This window comes from Anabrus simplex, chromosome 10 (genome assembly GCF_040414725.1).
Source record: "Anabrus simplex isolate iqAnaSimp1 chromosome 10, ASM4041472v1, whole genome shotgun sequence".
NCBI lineage: Eukaryota > Metazoa > Arthropoda > Insecta > Orthoptera > Tettigoniidae > Anabrus > Anabrus simplex.
The window spans coordinates 110,298,005-110,318,701 of NC_090274.1; the positions used below are offsets into that span (position 1 = coordinate 110,298,005).

At 41.6% G+C, this 20,697-nt stretch overlaps 1 protein-coding gene across 2 annotated transcripts in view; it reads left to right on the forward strand.

Moving 5' to 3' along the window:
- DAT (Sodium-dependent dopamine transporter) overlaps positions 1-20,269 on the forward strand; it is a 258,731-nt gene extending 238,462 nt beyond the window's left edge. For both annotated transcript variants that reach the window (XM_068229420.1, XM_067154453.2), the window contains 4 exons: positions 3,445-3,544; positions 10,746-10,846; positions 15,173-15,340; positions 20,150-20,269. In XM_068229420.1, coding sequence (XP_068085521.1) covers positions 3,445-3,544; positions 10,746-10,846; positions 15,173-15,340; positions 20,150-20,269 — 489 coding nt within the window. The remainder of the gene's footprint in view (positions 1-3,444; positions 3,545-10,745; positions 10,847-15,172; positions 15,341-20,149) is intronic.
- Positions 20,270-20,697: the final 428 nt, after the last annotated feature.

The following is a 20,697-nucleotide window of genomic DNA, read 5'->3' on the forward strand; positions in this document are numbered from 1 at the left end:
AATAAAAATTCCGCGCAAAGCAAAAGAAACCATATAAGGAAAATCACAATAAAATGGACGTGATCACTGCCTAACAGAATTTAAATAAAAAATACGCACAGATCCAGATGCAGAAAAATTTTTATCAAACAGATTTAAAGTAACAATCTCGTGATATCAGGCGTAAATGACCTCTCACAACTTTCAAGGATTCTAACTAGGAATATTACATGTCAATTATGATTATCATTGCTTTTCAAAAATTTCACACATTGCTTGGTCAGTCCGTTCCATGTTTCAACTCGGTCTTTGATTTGCGTATTTCCGAGTGATATATTCATCCCTGGAAAAATTATAAATATGTATGCCTTCCACCTTCAAATGTCACATATATCGTCGAAGATTTAACTATCCTAGCTAAATTGTTTTCCTCTCAATTCACATTCACCTCATTATTCTCAAAGTGGCATTTCTTTGCCAATGCAGCCTCGCTCATTTGAATACGGGCCAATCATAAATAATACATTGTGTCGTACGCATACACATATTACGACACCATTATACAACATGGTCCTCAAGCTTCATATTCTTCATTTTTCAATTGTTATCATCAGGGGTATTACCATTTCATTGCTCATTAATTCCACCTTATTTTCACATGCACATGCCATGGATTATCAGATTTGACCTGCAATGGTTTCCCTATCCTTCTTTATTGACTGTTACCACAAGATTTGCCTGACAAATACCCAGTTATCGAAAATGTGAAACCACGTACACAAAAAAATAAAATAAAAAAGTATTATTATGAAATGAACACAATACCGCAAATAACATGTAAGATCTCCAATGAAATCGATCAATAAAAAAATAGTGCCAAGTGGATAAAAAATTGGCTGCGCTATAATTACAGTTATTAAAAAAATCCAAAAACAACTCGGCAACGTCCACAAAATCAAAAAAATCACTAAAACACCGTACCATAGTTTTAAAAAATCAGAACTTGAACTGGACATAAAATATCTACAGAAATCCTAGATTCACGTCCCGGTCTCACATCTAACTCTAACTACAAATAACATCGAAGAATGTAATTATTCCATCCGGTACGTAAAATTTATAATTATTAATCCTACATAAATCGCTACCCTAAATTTGACCACTGATTGTTCATAGCCCTTAAGTAAATTATTACATGATTATAGTATGCTCACATTACCTTTGTGCTGGAAGGCGGGTTAAATCCTCACAGTCCCCGCTACATGATTTTACTCCATCTTCTTCATCTTGCGGAGGCTATTCGACACTTCATACACACGAATTGGATCCATTCTCATGCTTGCGTTGCACACGTAAGATTATTTCACACGCCTTTTAACCATTATATGAAGAAAAACATAAATTACACTGCAATAGCTCTCGAAGAGTTGACGTGCGCTGGAAGAAAAGATCTACCTGGCGATTCTCCTCCTGGTCGTCTCCGTTCAGCACTCTCCTTCTACCGCCTGTTTACACAAGGGATTATAGCAGCCATCGACCTCTCTCTGACAAACGAAAGTGGACACCAGTCCCTGTACCGTTAAGCTCCACTAGTAAACAAAGTCTCCCCTGCAATTAGCTCACCTAATGTTTGCTCCCAAATGTCTCAGATGAAATAACCATTTTATAGACTGTTCACGTTTAATTGTAATGTTCCCATGTAAGATATGGAGAAATGTTTATGAAAATACCGTCCTCCAAAATAATTCTTCTCCACTAGAATCGTGACGTGCAAGCTAAGTGTGAGCTAAGAAAAGTTGTATAAATACAGATCAAGCAAACTCCTATTGTCCGTCTCCGTTCAGCCAGCCTCACTGCATTAAATGTTCATTTATGAAAGTTTGTATTACGACTACCACTGTCATTTTGCTAGGATAATTGTTTGACTGATTCCAAAAATCTGATATCATTTTAGAGTTCTCCCTAAGTGTTCTTTGCTTGGCTAAGTCTCTACTCACACAAATGTTAAGTTGTCTCTTGATGCTCCACTCACTGTAGAATCACCTGTCTGCACTAAAATTTCAAGTAGGACTGAGGTATCACCACACTGCTGCTACTGCTTTTGTAAATTCTCACACCCCCACTTCAAAATAGTCCGATTGGAGGGGATGCTGCGTAGTGATACGGTACCTTGGATCGATTTTCCACTTGTCCGTAGGTTAAAATGTTCGGAAATGCACTCTAAATACTCCAAAATTTGGTTTGCTTTGAGTGTTGCACTGCGTTATCAGTAATGATCGTAGCTTAATTTTTAAATTGAAAAGCGTCATAGGGCCTATTTACACTGGGAACATGGCGCTTTGCCGCCATGACACTCCGCTCTCTGGGCGCAACCACTCTTCCAAACAATGTTGAAAACTCGTTTTTGAGAAATATTTAACCACGTATTTGCGTGAAATATTCGTTAAATATTATTTGCAGTCTAGGACTGCGTATTCCACTATTACATTCGACACCGAATCACGGAAAACTGGATACAGATTCCCGCTAGGACATGACACTTAAATTTCGTAAATCGTGATTGGTTGAAATTTTGCCGCTCCTCGTAGCTTGGGCTGAACCACGTTCTGGCGGGGGATGACGGGTATTATTTGTTTCTCACTTGCACCTCTAAGTAGGTCAAATTCCAATGGTGCGGATTTCCCGTGGGAACTGGCTAGAAAGTTTCCACTTCTTGTCGGCATCATAAACATTATTGGACGTACCACTTAGGCCAGCTATATGCCGTTCGTGCCTTAAGTTGTATCCGGTGGATATTCTGGCCGTCTGAACGGCGCCTGAATGTTGCTTTGTGAGACTGCAAGCTTTTCCAGCCTACTGCTGGATTCTAATATGTGAATTATTAAATATTTAATATATGCATTTATTACGCGCATTCGCTTATGGGTGCAATACAGACCACAAACACCAATGTTCCTTTTTCAATATATCTTTCTCCAGTGGTTCTTAACCCAATACCATCTCTTTTCCCAGCTGCCTCTGTAGATCAGTCCATTCGACACTCCATGTCGTACGATGTCGGTATGTAAAAGATCTCTTGTGACACATTTGGGGTTTACCCGACAAAATTCATGAAAATCTCAACCACAGACGCCCAAAAGAGTTTCGGTTTACTCTGTCTGCCACCTAGTGGCCTAGAGTAAAATGGGACGTCGAAATTGTCAAGCAAACAGCCAGATGGCATCAAATTGAAATATCTGCACATGGTAGCTGAGGCCATGCGATTATTATTATTATTATTATTATTATTATTATTATTATTATTATTATTATTATTATTATTATTATTATTATTATTATTATTATTATTATTATTATTATTATCTTTTGTCCCTTTTCCTTTCCTAAATCCATACTGTTTTTCCATAATGAATTCATCTGACTTAAAGTATATTCTTGTGTTGAGTAAACCATTTATTTTTTCAGGGTGGTTTCTACTTCTTCCACTTGCTAGATCGCTACGCTGCCGGCTACTCCATGCTGTTTGCTGTCCTCTTTGAATCCATAGCTATCTCCTGGATATACGGTAAGACACAATTACTTCTGCATATTTTTAGTTAACACAAGAAGGATATGCTATGTATGTAGGAGGTCTGTGAGAGAACAAGACAAAGCACTGACTGGCTCTTCAGCCTGTGATAGCAAAGCGCGGGAGACTTGAAAACTGGGCGACTAGCCACGGGTGCAAGCTAAACCTTACAGGCTTGGATTCAGAACCATGCTTATGCTGATGACAGGGGCGGTAACCTTACAGACCTAAATTAGGTGCCCGGGCAAACCGTACTCATGCAAGCTTAAACTTACAGGCTTGGATTCAAAACCTGACCTAACCTGTCATTCAAGGCAAGAGACCTGTTATAACTTACACTGTTCTTTTGGAGAGTAATATAATACTCTAGTGTTTAGTTTAGTTCAGTCTTAACGAACTAACTTTGGGGAGCTGACGCAGAGCTACTAGCCAAGAAGGCTGCTATATAATACTCCTATGAGGCTAACACTGAAGAGATACCTCAGGGGCTCACAATTTGTAACTTACAACTGGTTGGTTTTATCACACTAACTTTGGGGTGCTGATGCAAGGGTTACCAGTCAAGATGGCTGCCATACATTGCTCTTGAGCGACTAACTCTGGGGAGCTGACGCAAGAGCTAATGGGCAACATGGCTGCTAAACATTACTCCTATGGGACAAACTCTTCAGAGCAACCTCAGAAGTTCTCAACCTGTAACATAGGACCTATTAGTGTTAATGGACTAACTGTTTAGTTTAGTTTATTGCCCTTCTTGTATGGCGGGGCTCAGGCTATGAAGCCTGCTATAATGCCAAGCCATATTATAAAACAGCTTTATACAATTTACAGAATAATGCACATAAAGTCATTTTTACACATATTTCTAAAAATCACTAAGATTAATTTACTTAACCTCTATAATTTTGTATCCTTATTGATAATTAAGAACTAATTATTACTTTTCTACGTTAGTGAGATCTACTTTTTACATATTTGAGTACCACATTAAACATTTCCTTTTCAATAGCCTCGGATTGCCTATGACTCTAATTTCAGCTGGGATTGAGTTTCAGGAACGTATGGTAGCAGGTATCAATGAGTTGTTGTACGAGTTACTGTGGTGAATGGGAATGGACAAGAGGGAACGTGTGGATGACTTTGAGGGAGCTCTATCGGAAGGGGAGAGGTATTTAAAGTCTGTTCTAAGATAGTCTGGTTTGCTTGTTTGCAGAATACTGTGGAGAAGGGAAACAGCGTGGTATTTAGGTCGTTCAGTCAATCTTAGCCATGACAGCTGAGAGAGGAAAGGGCTAATGTGAGTTTGGATTGGGATATTTAATACGAATCAAGGACAAGCATTGTACGCTCGCTGTAGTTAACATGAAAGTGTTTTGCTCATACTATTATAAACTACATCTCCGTAGTCAAATATTGGAAATATTAGACCCTGAACTAATAAATTTCTTGTGTTTCTTGGAAGGAAGTCCCTCATCCTTTTTGCAGAATGTAATGAGTAGAATACTCTTTGACAAATTTTTGTGACATGTTCCGACCAACTTAAATATTTATCAAATAGTACTCCAAGGTTCTTTTCACGATCGCTAAATGTTACTGGTATTCCACTGAGCGTAACACTGGGTAGAGATGTGTTTTGTATTTTAGCATGAAATTTATACGTGCCAATTATGATGGCCTGTGATTTTGATGGGTTCACTTTCAGGCGATGTCTGCTAGTCGAGTCATTAACATTTGCTAGGTCTTCGTTTAACTTAGTGATTGAATTGTTTAAGTCATTAGGCTTTGTGTGAATATATAATTGAATATCATCTGCATAAAGGTGATATTTACAATTGGTCAGCATCTCCAGTAGCGGCGACAAAGGGGGGTGAGGTGGGACAGTCGCCTCCCCCCCCCCTTCCACTTTGTGGAGAAAACATTATTCCATTCTAGCCGTCTGAAACTAGGAATATAGGAGTAATTATTTTATAAAAGCACTTTGTACAAGCCCTGTTTTCTTATCAGTTAATTCTTTACTTTATTTTCGTTAATTATTAGTGGAAATACGCACAAAATGTCACTCGTCGCAGCTAACTGATTTGCATAGCGCCACAGCAAGTAGTGAGGATTTTGCATATGCTGTGAGAAAGGGTACCAGGGGTATAATGTTTTGCCAAGATCATGGACACTGAGGTATGATTCACCGACTTGCCGCGCACATTCGTCCATCTAGCAGTCTCTTTACTGTCTATGAGTTTCTTAGTGTATAGCCCTAGTCAAATACTAAATGATTTTAACTGCATAACAACGCCGTACTTCTATTTAATTGTAATAGATGTATATACTGTTCCTTTGGTGAAAGTTTTATTGTACAGTCTATTATCTCAAATTATTGCCACACTTAAGTTGGTAAAACATTCACCTCTCTGTGCAAATTAGCTCAGAGAGCATAAATAATTCCCACTTTGAAGGGGTTTTTTCAGTTTACATGCATACACCACGCCGTCTTCCTCCCTCCCCTTCCCCGCTATATCCCACTAACCCATGTACCCCCCACCCCCCGCTCCACTTTTACTTCCCAATCGCCGCTACTGAGTATCTCAGATAAGTCATTCATGTACAATGACAGCAGAAGTGGTGACAATACTCTACCCTGAGCCACGCCCATCTTAGTGTTTTGCCACGAAGATGTATCATTTCCCGCAGATACACGCTGCTGACGATCACCAAGATAGGATTGTACCCAGGTTAAAGTGCTGTAAGAAAATTTCAGCGCCTTAAGTTTAGCAAGTAATATGTCTCTATCTACACAGTCGAAGGCTTTGCTTAAGTCCAAGAGAACAAGTACCATACCGTATAGTCATTTGTCCTCTATCTATCGCTGGTTGCATGTCATGTGTCACTTTAACTAATGCCGTGGTAGTGTGGAGAGCTGATTCAAGGGCTATTACGCAATATAACTTCTAAGTCTGGAGATCTATCTCAGGGGCTCACAACATGTAACTTAGAACATATTAGGCTTATCGGAGTAAATTTGGGGAGCTGATGCAAAGGTTGCTAGGCAAGATATCTGCTATACATTACTCTTATGGGACTAACTCTGGAGAACTATCCGAGGGACTCACGAGTTGTAACTTAGGACCAATTTATCTTATTGCTGTAACTCTAGAGACATGGCAAAGGCTAACCTCAGAGTCTCGGTGCTCAGCTAGCACTAGTGAACAAGATGCTCACTATACATTGCTCTTACCAGACCATCTCTGGAGAGCTGGCACAATGACTAATGGTGGTACATTGCTCATACAGACTAACTCTAGCTGAAGTTCAACAGTTCAGTTCTTGTAACCTTCAGATAATTCAGTTACTGGTAGGGACTCTAGTTCAATATTCGGCTTAACTAGTGCATATGAGGCTGAAGGACACGTATAGGCCAAAGGACTAAATGGGTTCGAATAGGCTAAAGGGAAAAGGGCTCTAATGAGGTAAAGGAATTAAGGGCACAGTTAAAAGGGCTTTAATGGGCTAAAGGGTTGGAGTGGCTTAAAGGGAACAAAAGGGCTAAAAATGATCTAACGGGATAAAGATCCCATATGGGCTACTTGTTGCTTGTTGTTTAAAGGGGCCTAACATCTAGGTCATCTACCCCATATGGGCTAAAGGGCTTGAATTGGACAAAGGGATCGTATGGGTTGAAGGGTACTAAAGGGCCATAAGGGTCTAAAGGTCTCATATGGGATAAAAGACTGTAATTGGGTAAGGACTAAAATAGATCATTTGGGCTGAAAGGCACTAAAGGGTTAAAGAGATCATATGGGCTAAATGGTTCTAAATATTTGAAAGGGTCATTCAGGTTTAAAGGGTCTAATGGGCTAAGAACTAAAGGGCTTTAACTGGCTAAAGGGCTTGTGTGTGGAAAAGGATATAGGGTAAAGTGCTCTAATGCAGTAAAGGACTCTAAAGGACTCATATCTGCTAAAGAGTTCTAAAGGGCTCATGCAGGGAAAAAGGCTAATAAGTTAAAGCTCTAAAGGTCTCTGACAGTCTAAAGGGCACGTAAAAGCAAATGGATCCTTAATGTACTAAGAGGGAAATGGGTGTTCGTCTGGGTTTCCAATATGAACTCGGAGACCTGTTTCTTTGTTAGTACTAGTTTTACTGCTTGGCTGAGTAGCTCAAGCGGTAGAGCGCAGCCCTTTGCAGTTCTTGTTAGCGGATTCGATTTCGGCTCTGTCTGGTGGTACTTGAGGGTTTGAACTTAGTGGTCTCTTGTCATACACACAAACTCTTATCTGGGGAGAACATCAATCGTAGGAGAACATTCAGAGATAGATTACTGATGCAGTTAGTATCAGAATATGTGAACAGCTGCTACTCGGTACCACTTTTAACAATCTTCTGACCCACAGTAACAGCAAGGTCAAAGCAACACATACTTAGGATTAAGTCCCTTTTTCGATTCTTAGTAGCGAAGTTCAGATGCAATAATTTAGTCGTGAATAATGTTTGAGGACTACGTAGCCGAGATGGTAAAGGTACACTAGGTTCTCGCACTAGGACATAGGTTTGAGACCCCGTCAGTATAACTGATAGCGAAATTTGCTAAATATTCTGGGGTCTTTACCCGTGAACCTGTATCCTCTCCTCCTTTATCTGGACTCGAGACTGAATCTACAGCTGGAGGCACGGTTGGCAACCTGAAGTGGAGGAAGCTTTCTCATTTGCTTTATGTTGCTCCGAAACAGATAGGTCTTATGGCGATGACGTTATAGGAAAGGTTTAGGAATAGGAAGGAAGCGGCCGAGGCGTTAATTGAGGTACAGCCCAGCATTTGTCTGGTGGGAAAATGGGAAACAATAGAAAACCATATTCAAGGGTGTTGACAGTGGGATTTGAACCCACTATCTCCTGGATGGAAGCTGCGCGCCCCTAACCGCACAGCCAACTCGCCCGGTGGAAATTATTAAGGAGTTGTTATCATCATTGATTTTCTGCTCCAGCAAGCCAGGTGCGAGTGTTTACAAGCCTCGTCGAGTTCGTCCTGTACATCCACAGCTGATGTGGCCAATTTACATCACGTTTGGCAAGGTCTTCGAAAATTTGCTTTTCCCAACTATCGCGAGGCCTCTCTCTGGGCCTCTTACCAACAACGTTCCTTTCATAGTCCTAATCAGAGCCATCCTTCTCATATGTCCGTACCATCATAGTCTGCTTAATTCTAAGGTTTCCAACAGGCTCCTGTCCAATACAAGTTGTTGCCAAATACTTTTATTCCTTATTTTGTCTCTCCTTGTCTTTTGGAGAGATGACCGAAGGAACTTCATTTAAGTGGCCTGTAGGCGACTTGGTACACATCTAGTCAACGTACAAATATGTTTTGTACAGTGTGAGCTTGCAAGCTTGGGGAAAAGAGTCATCCCAAAGTAATTGACGAATGGAGTGTTAGAATTTTGATGCAGCTTGTATTCTACTGCCTATTTCTTGGTTTGTGGTATTTTCAGAAGAAACGAAGCTCCCTAAGTATTTGAAGTTATTGATAATTTCTACTTCTTCATTTTGCACTCGCAGGTGGACTGCTTCAGGACTGAACCGGCAGTTTTAGTTTGGCTGATGATCATTCACATTCATTCAAATTCTTCTTGCCAAAGATCTAGTTTAGCTTGAACTTTTGCTTCTGTCTCACCCCATAGCATAACGTCATCAGCAAATACAAGTGCATTTGTTGTCTGATCCTTCATTTTCACTGATTTTATAACCTCATCCATTATAGTAATGAAGAGAAGTGGTGATAGACAACTTCCTTGTTGGACTCTGCTCTTGGTTTCGAAACAGTTTGACCTGCCTCCTTGTGCACACAGCTCTTTGTCTCTCGATATAGTTGTTTTATGATATAGATGTTGATGTGACACAGCATTTGCCAGACCTGAAATATTTGTCCCGAATGAGTAAATTTATATTGGTATTATAGTTGTTTTACTCGAGCTATAATCTCATGCCTTCTCAATATCCAAGAGTACAACTATAACCATTCTATTCTTATCCTAGTATTTTTCAAAGAGCATTCTTGTCAAGAAATGAGGTCTGTTTGCTCTAAATCTGTGTTGTTCTTCCTCAACAAACTTTCTGATTTTTCTCTCCAGGATGGTCTCATATATTTTTAACCCATGACATAGAAGGCTTAAGCCTCTATAGTGCTACACTTCTTTCAGTCACCTTGTGAAATAATCACTCCTTGGCTCCTTTCATTGGCAATTTGATTTTCTTTCCAAATTTTATTCAGTACTCTGTACAACCATTGTATTCCAGGTTCTCCGAGTACTTTGATCATATCCACGCTGAACTCATCCAGTCCTGTAGACTTGTAGTTTTTCATTTTACATATTACTATTTCCACTTCCAATCAGGTCAAAATTTCTATATCATAAATTATAGTGTTTGGAGGGTCATCTTGTGTGTCATCAGTTGTATTACAGTTCAGTAAGTGATTGAAATATCTACTGAACTCCTATAATATTTCATTTTCATTTCTAGTTACCTGCAACAATATAATCTACTATATGCTACAGAAAAAAAGCTTAGGTATAGGGGTAAGAATATAAGAAGGTATTCAAAGTGCTGTACAATGAGAGATATAGCTTACAGGTGTGGTCTTTAAAGCGCTATAATACCCATATGACATAATTCTTTCTCTATTTCTAGAATTTCTCATTCATACTCCGTGTGACCAGCTTCTTGATAGTTCTTAGATGTTGCAGACGTTCTACGAGTAGGTTGGGATTGTTCTAATGTTGGGCAGCAAACCCTTGAAGATGGCGTTGAGACTACGTACATACAGTTGATGTGTAGGAAATGGTAGAACTTGTTTTAATATAGTACATGTTTCTGCAATAGCATTTGCAGGTAAAAACTCCTTTTGCTTTGATGGTAAATGGACGTTTGCATGGTTATCCACTTTTCATCCAGACAAATGCTGGGATTGTACCTAACTTAAAGCCACTGCTGCTTTCTTGTCTCTACAAGGCCCCTCTTCAGCATAACAGATGAGGCTGCCTGCCCAGTTGTGTCTCATGCTCCAGAATACTGCCCTTGAGGTGGTAGAAGTGGGATCCCTTGCTGAGTCCGGGAGAAATGCCAACCCTGGACGATAAACGGATAAATAAATAAAAATCTAGTACAGCTACCACGTAACAAAAATGTTCTAACTGAAAATATTTGTTTGCAGGAACACAACGATTCTGTGATGACATTAAGGATATGATTGGCTTCTCCCCGGGCCTGTACTGGAGAGTGTGCTGGAGATTTCTGGCTCCCGCCTTTCTCATGGTGAGTGATTATCCAAGCAAGCAACGGGACTCTTCATTTTAAAACCCATATCCACTGACTAGAATTTAAGAAGGCAGTGTCATGGTGATTAAATACGCTAGTGGAAATATCTATTCTGAAACCTCAATAAGACACTGTACAAGAGAATAAGCGGGAAGAAACTAAGCAATATAATTACATAATTTTTATGTTTCTCATTCTAAAAGAGATTGTGTGCTAGCGAAAGTCGATGTGATGTGGACCACCTAACTTTAAATGTCTACAACTCTATTATACACAATAATTAGCACAATGTATCAAATGATTCACTGAAAATAAATTTTCATATTATCTTTAGGATTTGTTTAAAAGCAGTATTTATTCTAAAATTTGTTATCATGTAATTTGGACTGGTAAATTTATTGTATTTATTGTGAAATCCTAAGCAATAAAATATGGCACTATGAATTGTGGTTGTCACTTTTGGGATGTAGGACAGTGGTAAAAGAATTCATCGTCAATTTTGGCACAGTTGTCATGAGCCCACTTTTTGCAACTATTGCATTGAATCCAGTCATCATCATACTTGTCACATACAATGCAAACTGTTTATGATTTATTTTCTTGCATCTGTAGTGAACAGTTTCTCGACCGTTGCTCAGCTCGAAGACCTGGAGATTATGAGGTGTTGTGTGGTCAGTACGACAAATCCTCTCGGCCATAATTCTTGGCTCTCTAGGCCGGGGCCACCATCTCACTGTCAGATAGCTCCTCAATCGTAATCACACAGACTGAGTGGACCTTGGACCAGCCCTCAGATCCAGGTAAAAAATGCTAACCTGGCTGAGAATCGAACCCGGAGCTTCCAGGTAAGAGGCAGGCACGCTACCCACACACCGCAGGGCCAGCCACAAATTATAAAACAAGTTCTTTTAGAACCACCAGTCAAACTACGAAGAAATATATTACAATTGTTCAAATGGTCCAAATTACAAGACATGCAAAATTTTAAACAAAAACTAAATAATATGCAAAGTAGTTAAAAATTTATGAATGAAATTATGTTAAAACTTACCTATTTAGATATTTGATCAGTACTTATAAAATCTAAACAAATCTTGCTGAAATAACTACTACTACTACTACTATTCTCGTTTTCATTCCCTACCCTGAAGGGGTGGGGCGGGCCACCTAGAGGGTTACGCCCTCGCTCTGGCCAAGAGGTGTGGGCGGGTCAAGGAGATGTGTGGAAAACGGAAGGTGGGTAAACGGAGTGAGAAATGATAGGGTATGGGTTCGAAGAGGAAAAGTTAGATAGATGGGAAGTAGAATTGTGGAATAGGGAGGTGCATGTGGACAGTTTTAACATAGGACTTAAGAGAGACATGACAGAACTGAAGGAAGCGAAGTTTTAAGCAAGGGGGTGATGAGGGAGTTGAAGAGCAAGTATATGAAACACAGACGAGAAGGTAACAAGAGAAGTGAGTAAGAGTCGGAACAGGTCAGTGGGGGACGGTGGTGGCGAAAAGAAGAAATTAGTTGGAGGAGGGGTTGGATGAACGGGTTGAGGGTGTGGAACCGGAGGAGGGACTGGCCGGGGGCGACGGTAGGTGGTGTTGGATGAATAGTGAGATGGTTGAGGTGGGGAGCGAGAAGGCTCCACTCTGTATCGATGGCTGTAGATGTTGACACCAGTGACAATGAGGTTGTGGACGCCGTCTGCAGTCGGTAGAAGTAGGCGTACCATATACGTCGGGCCTGTACTTGTCTGAATTCTAAAGGCATTACGAAAAGGGACGCCAGCGGCGTGAAGTTCACTGAGGATGTCCTGGTTGGATATCGAAGGGTCGATGCCACGGATCACACAGCTGGGCAGACCGTGGGACGACGTGGGGAGCTGCGTGGACGGTGATGACGTTGCTACTGTTGCGGTGTTTTCTGGATGCGATGATGGAGGCGACAGTGGCGTTGCGGCGGTGGATGCCGAGGGGTTGTCAGGGAGTGGAAAGGAATTAACTGTCGTAGGAAGTGTAGAAGTGGGTAGGGAGGAGGTCGTAATTGGAGATGGATGACAGGTCGTGACAAAAGTGACAGGTGTATGAGAGGAGGAATAAGCTGCCGTAGTAGAGGTCGTGGTGGTGACAGTTGTCATAGGGGATAGAGAGAAGGACAGCGATGTAGGTTGTTGCAGGGTCGTGGTCGGTGGCGTGTGTACTACAGGGAGGCGAGTGGGATCGGCGGAAAGTTGAGCAAGTATGGGTTGAGGAGTGGGTTCCACGATGTAGTAATGATCATGAATGGACACGCCGGCATTGATGAGATGCTTCTGGTCGTCCAACGTATGTAAGTAGAGAAGAATCTGCGTAGATGGTAAGCAGCTGGTGCCATCCAATAGCCGGTATGCATCATGGAGTCTGAAGCCGGCGGAGCGGATTGCGATGCAGACGTCATCTTCTGATATGGCTGGAGTGATCTCTGGGATGACACAGGTGAACATGGTGATGGGGAGGCCGACTGCCAACTAGGCGTCAGCCTATATGCTTTTTTGGGGCGGCGAGGTAGCTGACTAAAGATGATGGCCACCCGGCCGCAAAAAAAGAGACGGAGAGATGCGTAGACGTACAACAGTTTCTGCTTTAGAGAGGTCCTTGTGTCCCGCGATAAGCGATGTGATGTGTGTGTGTGAAATAACTACTTCACAGAACACTTACTTGTCCTTGTATAAGCGTACAAGGAATGTGAGTATTAAGATTGTTTCCCTCTTCCCCTTTCAACCTTAAGTCCATTTGCAAATCATCGTCCAGAGAGAAAGCTACCCTCAGCTGTCTTCCTGACCTTGCCTCAGACAGGGGTCGACCAAACTTGTAAATACTAAAAATATTATTGGTCCGAATTACAAAAACTTCCCCTAACACATCACATATTGAATACAGTACACCATATTGTAGATCAGAAGGCTGCTAAGGCATTAAAACTGGAGAAGGTGGCAGATGAAATGAGATTAGAAAGCAGGCATTCCTTCAGAAAACTACATTTCCCAGTGGAGACTGTTCAGGCGGTCTATCTGGTGGTAGAGCTTTTCACATTTCGTAACATGAAATGAACAGCATACAGTAACGGGACATTTATTTAGAAATGTATTTTTGAAGCAAGTTGATTCTACTCTTTTTACTTGGGATTAATTTTGATAGTTTCGTACATAAGTCATTCCTTCAATATACACGGTCTTTCGGATAAACTCAGACTAAATGCACGGTGTTTGTACCCTACGCTACGGCAGCTGCTCCAGCCGAAATTAAATCGCGTGCGGCTGCCCTCCTTACAAAAGATGCTGGAAGTGTCGTTCTTCCTGGGTTATACAGGCACTGCATTTGGTAACCACGTTCTGGCTGACGCGAATGAGTTCTGCCACTCTAATGTTTCTGATTTCATTCGTAATGTTTTCTTTTAGTTCCTCTAATGTGTATGGATTTGTTCGATACATTTTTCCTTTCCGTTTACCCCACAAGTAAAAATCAAATACCTTTAGATCTGGAGAATCAGGGAAAAATAGACCAGCACTGATCACTCTGTCTGCAAACACTTCTGAGATTGTAAGAAGGGAATCTTCTGCTGTACGAGTAGAGGCTGAATCTTGTTGAAACCACCCTCGTGATTTTTCTTCTTCGGCGCCAAAATGTCATCTTGGTACATCCCTACGTTTACTGTTGTCTCAAAAAAAGTACTAACAGCACACCAAACACCAATCTTCCTATCATAATGAGGGACTTCATAAACACCATTAGGATATTCTGCAATAGCAAGAGCAAGAGTTATCACTGTTCACACGACCATTAAAAAGAAACCAGAACTTTTACACATGAAAATACTGTGTTGCAATGATAACTGTCTCACCAAATAACATCTAAGATTCAGACTAGCAACTCATGCTTGCTAGGTCGAACACATGCAGGCTGCTTGCAAGGTAAAGAACTATGTTTACTTGTGAATATTATTGAAAAATCCTAACATAAGATTCACTTAAAATGTATTTGAGAAACAACCTCTATTATTATTCTGGATTCTTTCCTGTTTGTTTGTGGATATTGTTAATATATAGAAATGTTTGCATGATTACTTGTTCATCATTTCACATCCCTATGTTCATTTCAATCATGCTCTCCACCCCCACCCCAATAATTACCTGCCTGGTGACAGCCCTAAATGACAATGAGCTGTAAATAATTAAATTTAAAAACTTGCCTGGAAAAAAAATTGTGTAAGTTAGTTGTAAGAGAAATTGTACATTCCATTGTTGAGATGCAATTAAATGTGGGTAGTACTGATACAATGTATTGTCTGTCTCAGCTGATCATCGTGTATGGCCTGATTGGATACGAGGCACTCACCTATGAGCAGTACGTGTACCCTGTGTGGGCGAACGTCCTGGGTTGGTTCATAGCAGGCTCCAGCATTGCCATGATACCAGGAGTGGCCATCTTCAAGCTCCTCACCACTCCAGGAACCTTTGTCCAGGTGAGCTGTGATCAACGGCAAGTTAAAGTTAGATTTAGAAAGATTGCAGCCATGCTCTTAAAAGCTCCACTCACAATGGAAACATGACCGTAAAGTTAACGACATAACGTAACCTTAAAATTAAAGTAAAATGTGTGGAGGGACATAGGGGACTGATAATACACTGCCTGACAAAAAAAGTTAAGCACCCAGAAGGATTGGTTGAAAGTGAATGAAACTACATATGCTGAAAAACCATGTGCCCTTATTGAACTAATTACAATATGGGATGAAAGAGACAAGGCCACTGACACACAGCATGGCATTACGCAGTTCAGAAAGGTGTCAGTCAGCCTTTTGATCCTCTTCTGAAGCAAGTTCATCCACAGTTGTTGCAGCTGTCCCTCCAGATCCGGCAGCTTGGTACTGGGTTGGAGTCACCTTTCAATGTCATCCCACATGTGTTCAATGATGGGGAGGTCCGGTGATCATGATGGCCATGGGAGGACCTTAACATGCTCTAGGGAGTCCATAGATACATGTACTGTGTGCGGACGTTCATTATCTTGTTGGAACATTGTCCCAGGGTATTGTGCCATAATTGGTAGGACATGCGGACGCAAAATGTCTGTGACATATCGCTGTGCCGTCAAAGTCTGTCGAACCACTATTAGAGGTGACCTGAGCACATATCCTATGGCTCCCTACACCATGAACTAGGGATTACACCTGTGTGTCCACAATATGGGCAGGATCTGCCCTATGACCTCAACGCCGGCAAACCCGCACACCATGGTCATCGGAGGTTATGGAGAAGCCGGACTCATCAATGAACATGATGCAACTGGGCAAGGCACCACTCCAAACGCAGGCGTTGGTGTTCTAGTGTCAACAGCAACCAATGCATGGGGAGGTAGGACCACAATCCGGTGGGTGCAAGTCGTCCAGACACTGAGCGGGAACTCACAGGATGTCCTAGAGTCTCCAGTATACGTTTGCGGATGGCGGGTGCCGAAGTTACGGGATTCCGCAATGCTTGGCGCACCACACGACGGTCCTCCCTTGGAGTGGTGTTTCTTGGTCGACCCAAACCTGCGATGTAGCCACCGAGTCCAACATCGGGCGACTGTGACATCGGAATGGCCCACATGCCTGGCAATTGCACAATACGACCAACCAGCCTGGTGCAGCCCACAATGCGGCCTCTGTCAAATCCTGTCGGTTGTTGGATAGACTGTCTAACGCGTCTGCGAGGCGTCGCGGGTGATTCGCACTGCACGTCTGACTCACGGCAGTTGACTGGTAACAACAGGACGATGCCATCAGGAATGCACTCTGGTGAGCGTTCTACACATTACAGACCCTTGTAAATCTAATCATTTACTCACACATCAATGGTGTGCATGCACACTGAAATGGGATAATATTGGACCAATCCTTCTGGGTGCTTAATGTTTTTTGTCAAGCAGTGTATGTGATACGAACGTGAATAGGATAAATAGCTAAGCAGAAACAAGCTTGTTGGGAATAGATGGATGTGAAGAGAATTGGGATTGATGAGCAGAGAACTTATCCATTCCCCCACATTGTGTTTATGCTACACTGTTATGAAAAACTTAAGGATGAAAGTAACTTTCACATGTTGTGTCACTGCCAAGTGACATAGCTCGATGAAACTTGAACCATACATAGGAAGAACTGCTACAGTACGGTATGGTAGGCAACAGAAAGTAATATGCGATGAGACAAACTACAGATATAATAAATTACACTTAAGTCACTGTGATTCACGATGGTTCCCTGGACATCACAAAGGAAGGGACATGGTTGTTACAAGGAAGTGTGATCACCATGGACAGAACTGCATGCTCTACAATATGTTTGCATACTGACCACAAGATTGGTAACGAGTCCTTGTGGTAGGGCGTTCCATTCCAGCGTGGTTGACAACTGCTGGATGGTTGGTGCATGTGGACGTGCTCCAAAACGTCTGCCCAACATGTCCCATACCTGCTCAATGGGATTTACATCGGGGGAATGGAAAGACCAGTCCATTCGCCGCCGAATATCCTCTCGTTCCAAGGGCTCCTCCACTTGTGCTGTTCGATGTGGTCGTGCATTGTCATCCATAACAATGAAGTGAAGGCCAAATGCACCCCTGAAAAGACGCACATGGGGAAGGAGTACACTGTCACAATAATGTGGACCAGTGAGTGTACTCTGTAATGTGGCGACAACTAATAAATTAATTGATCAACCATGGACGTCAAACATGAATATACAGGAAATCAAAGTGATGTGGAAGGAGCTACCCATAACTTCTCCAAAAATCTGTAAGATCCTTGCGTGATTGCCAACTTGCTGGCCAAACTACATAATAACTCAGAAATAAATTATAACAATGCTTTAATAAAGGAAAATATAAATACAAAGAGATACATAAAATCAATCCCATGAACCCCTATTTGATATACCCCAATGGCCATTGGCTGCTTTATTTGTTATTAAGCATATAAACACAGGAAGGAGAATATTTATGAAGGAATTAAGTTTTTTTTAACAATACCAAGGATGGTTAGTTAGGCCAAAATTGAAATTAAGTTAGGACTTTAAAATGCAAAACTTCATTAATTGAATTCATTTACAGTGGATATTTAAATTAGACCAGATTTTCACTAGGTTAAAAACCAAAGCCTGGAATGTAATAAGTTTGTTATCAGTTGATTGAATAAAAATGAAAATCCAGAGCCTGTTTCCAGTCATTCGACCGGGTCAGAAATGGAACGAATGAAGCCCCCATCTAACGGCGAGCATAGGAATTGTGCCAGCTGCCGAAGCCTGTCACACTCCTCTAGGGTAAAGATTAATGAATTACAGATGAAATGAAATGATATTGGAGAGTGTTGCTGGAATTAAATATGACACAAAAAACCGGTGTACCCAGAGAAAAACCTGTCCCACCTCCACTTTGTCCAGCACAAATCTCACATGGAGTGAGCGGGATTTGAACCATGGAACCCAGCGGTGAGCAGCCGGCGCACTGCTGGCTGAGCCACGGAGGCTCTTAGTTGATTGAATATAGTAATAAATTTAAATTATACAGAATTACTCGGAAGCTTTGAACTGAAACTGAAGGAAGGTTACACTTAATTAAAGATTAAAAACACCAAGTCAAAAAAAAGTACCAAATATAAAAGAAGGTGCCTTCATGGCTCAGGTGGCAGCACACCGGCCTCTCACTGCTGGGTTCCGTGATTCAAATCCCGGTCACTCCATCTGAGATTTGTGCTCGACAAAGTGGAGACAGGATAGGTTTTTCTCTGGGTACTCTGGTTTTCCCTGTCGTATTTAATTCCAGCAACACTCTCCAATATCATTTCATTTCATCTGTCATTATCATTGTCCCAGAGGAATGCGACAGGCTTCGGCAGCTGGCACAATTCCTATCCTTGCCGCTAGATGGGGGCTTCATTCATTCCATCCCTGACCCGGTCGAATGACTGGAAACAGGCTGTGGATTTTCATTTCATAAAAGAAGGTATCAGATACATAGACCCAAAAGGGTCAACCTGGAGCAAAAGCCCCAATATATAAATAATATCCTACATAATACGTCTGTAAAGGGGACCGTCTCAAGCCATACTAACTCTCAATGGCTGATAACACACGGCACGGCGCCTCACAGGTGTCCACAGCGAGTCAAACACTTGCCTCAAGGCTGCGTATCAGACAGGAAGACTATGGAAAGCAAGGCAAGAAATACAAAAAGTAATAAAATAAATAATAAAATCACAAAGATCCAAACAAAATAGATAGGTTACAACGTAATAATAATAATAATAATAATTTTTTGAAAGAACAATATGTATAAAATACTGTTACAACCCCATTCAAAAATTTTGGGGTTGGTACACCCATGCAACATTATGCCTCTGTACACTATAACACTTGGACCACCAAAATGATCATGTTCGACAACATTCCTGGGTGAATTACGTGTTTCCACCTCTCGCCAGATGAAGGTACGCCTAGATCACTAATCAGACTGAATCTGATCTTATCTGAGAAGAGCACGCGACCCCACTCCTCATCGGTCTAGACCTGATGCTCTTGGCACCATAGCAAACAGTGCCGTCGATGTACGGGTATCAACAGAACATAATGTAATGACTCGTCGGGCAAACAGACCACCCCCCATCCAGTTGTCGTGCCTTGCAGTCCTGTTAAATGTGGTTGCAATTGCACCCACTGTTTGACGTGAGTCTCTTCTTTCCTGTTGCGCAATGTAGCGGTCATCTGTTGCTGTCCTTCTCTCCTTCGTGCAGCAGTGCCTGTGCTTTGGAATGCTCTGCATGCACGTGAAACTATGCTGTGAGCAATACCAAACTCCTGGGCTACACTCGTCACATTCCGTCCTTCTTCCAGTTTCCTGATGATTCTTCCCTTTGTGAAGTCATCCAAATGTTGTCTCCAGGCCATGTTGTAATGAATACCACCACCACAGTGCACCATAACAGCTCGTTGATTGACTCACACTGTATTGTCCCGTTCCTGCAACTACCTCGTTTTGTGGGGCCAGATCCATTTGGCGTTATAGTCGCGCTGACCTCACACCAGTGTGGGAGACCTCTGGCAACATGTTACCGCGCTTTCATTCATTTCCGCCGAGTAGTTGATATGTAATATTGCTTTATCTATCTCATCCTTCAGTTTTCCACAGCAGTGTACAATTGAGTGTTCCTTTGCACTACATTTTATGATGTGTGTGGTTCTCTTCACGTGACTTGCATGTGTTTACCCAATGATGATTAAAATCACTCCTCTGTACAGCGAATGAAGTTCCTGACCACACCATGGCGAGATCAGCAGATGGCGGCAGCAATGAACGGCGTGCAGGCGGATCCAACGCAAGTGAGACTAACGGCCAACACAGAAGCTGATAATGTCTGAGGGGAAGGGCATCAGCTTAGGTTCAGGGATCAAAAGGTGAAACAGAAGGAACAAACACGAGACCAATGAAGCAAATCTTCTTATCTATTTTTTGTTTATCACTTTGACTATATATTTTGTATATCCAGTGCAGAGCCACCAACAGTTCGCAGTACTTTACCACATCAATGTATGTAAATATTTATTACTTTGTATATACGTATTGTCTAGTTCCATGACATAAGATATTCATATCACAACCCATACCACTGTGGTATTTTAGAGATGGGTTGTTTAAGTCCTCGATGTGTATTTCATTGTAGCCACGTAGATGTGCCACATATCATCATTGACGTCATATAGAGTAACTCTTCTCAAAGTAAACGTTAGGAATTGTAAATCGTATTAAAACTAGAAGTTGCAAGCAATCATACGCATTTTCCATATTG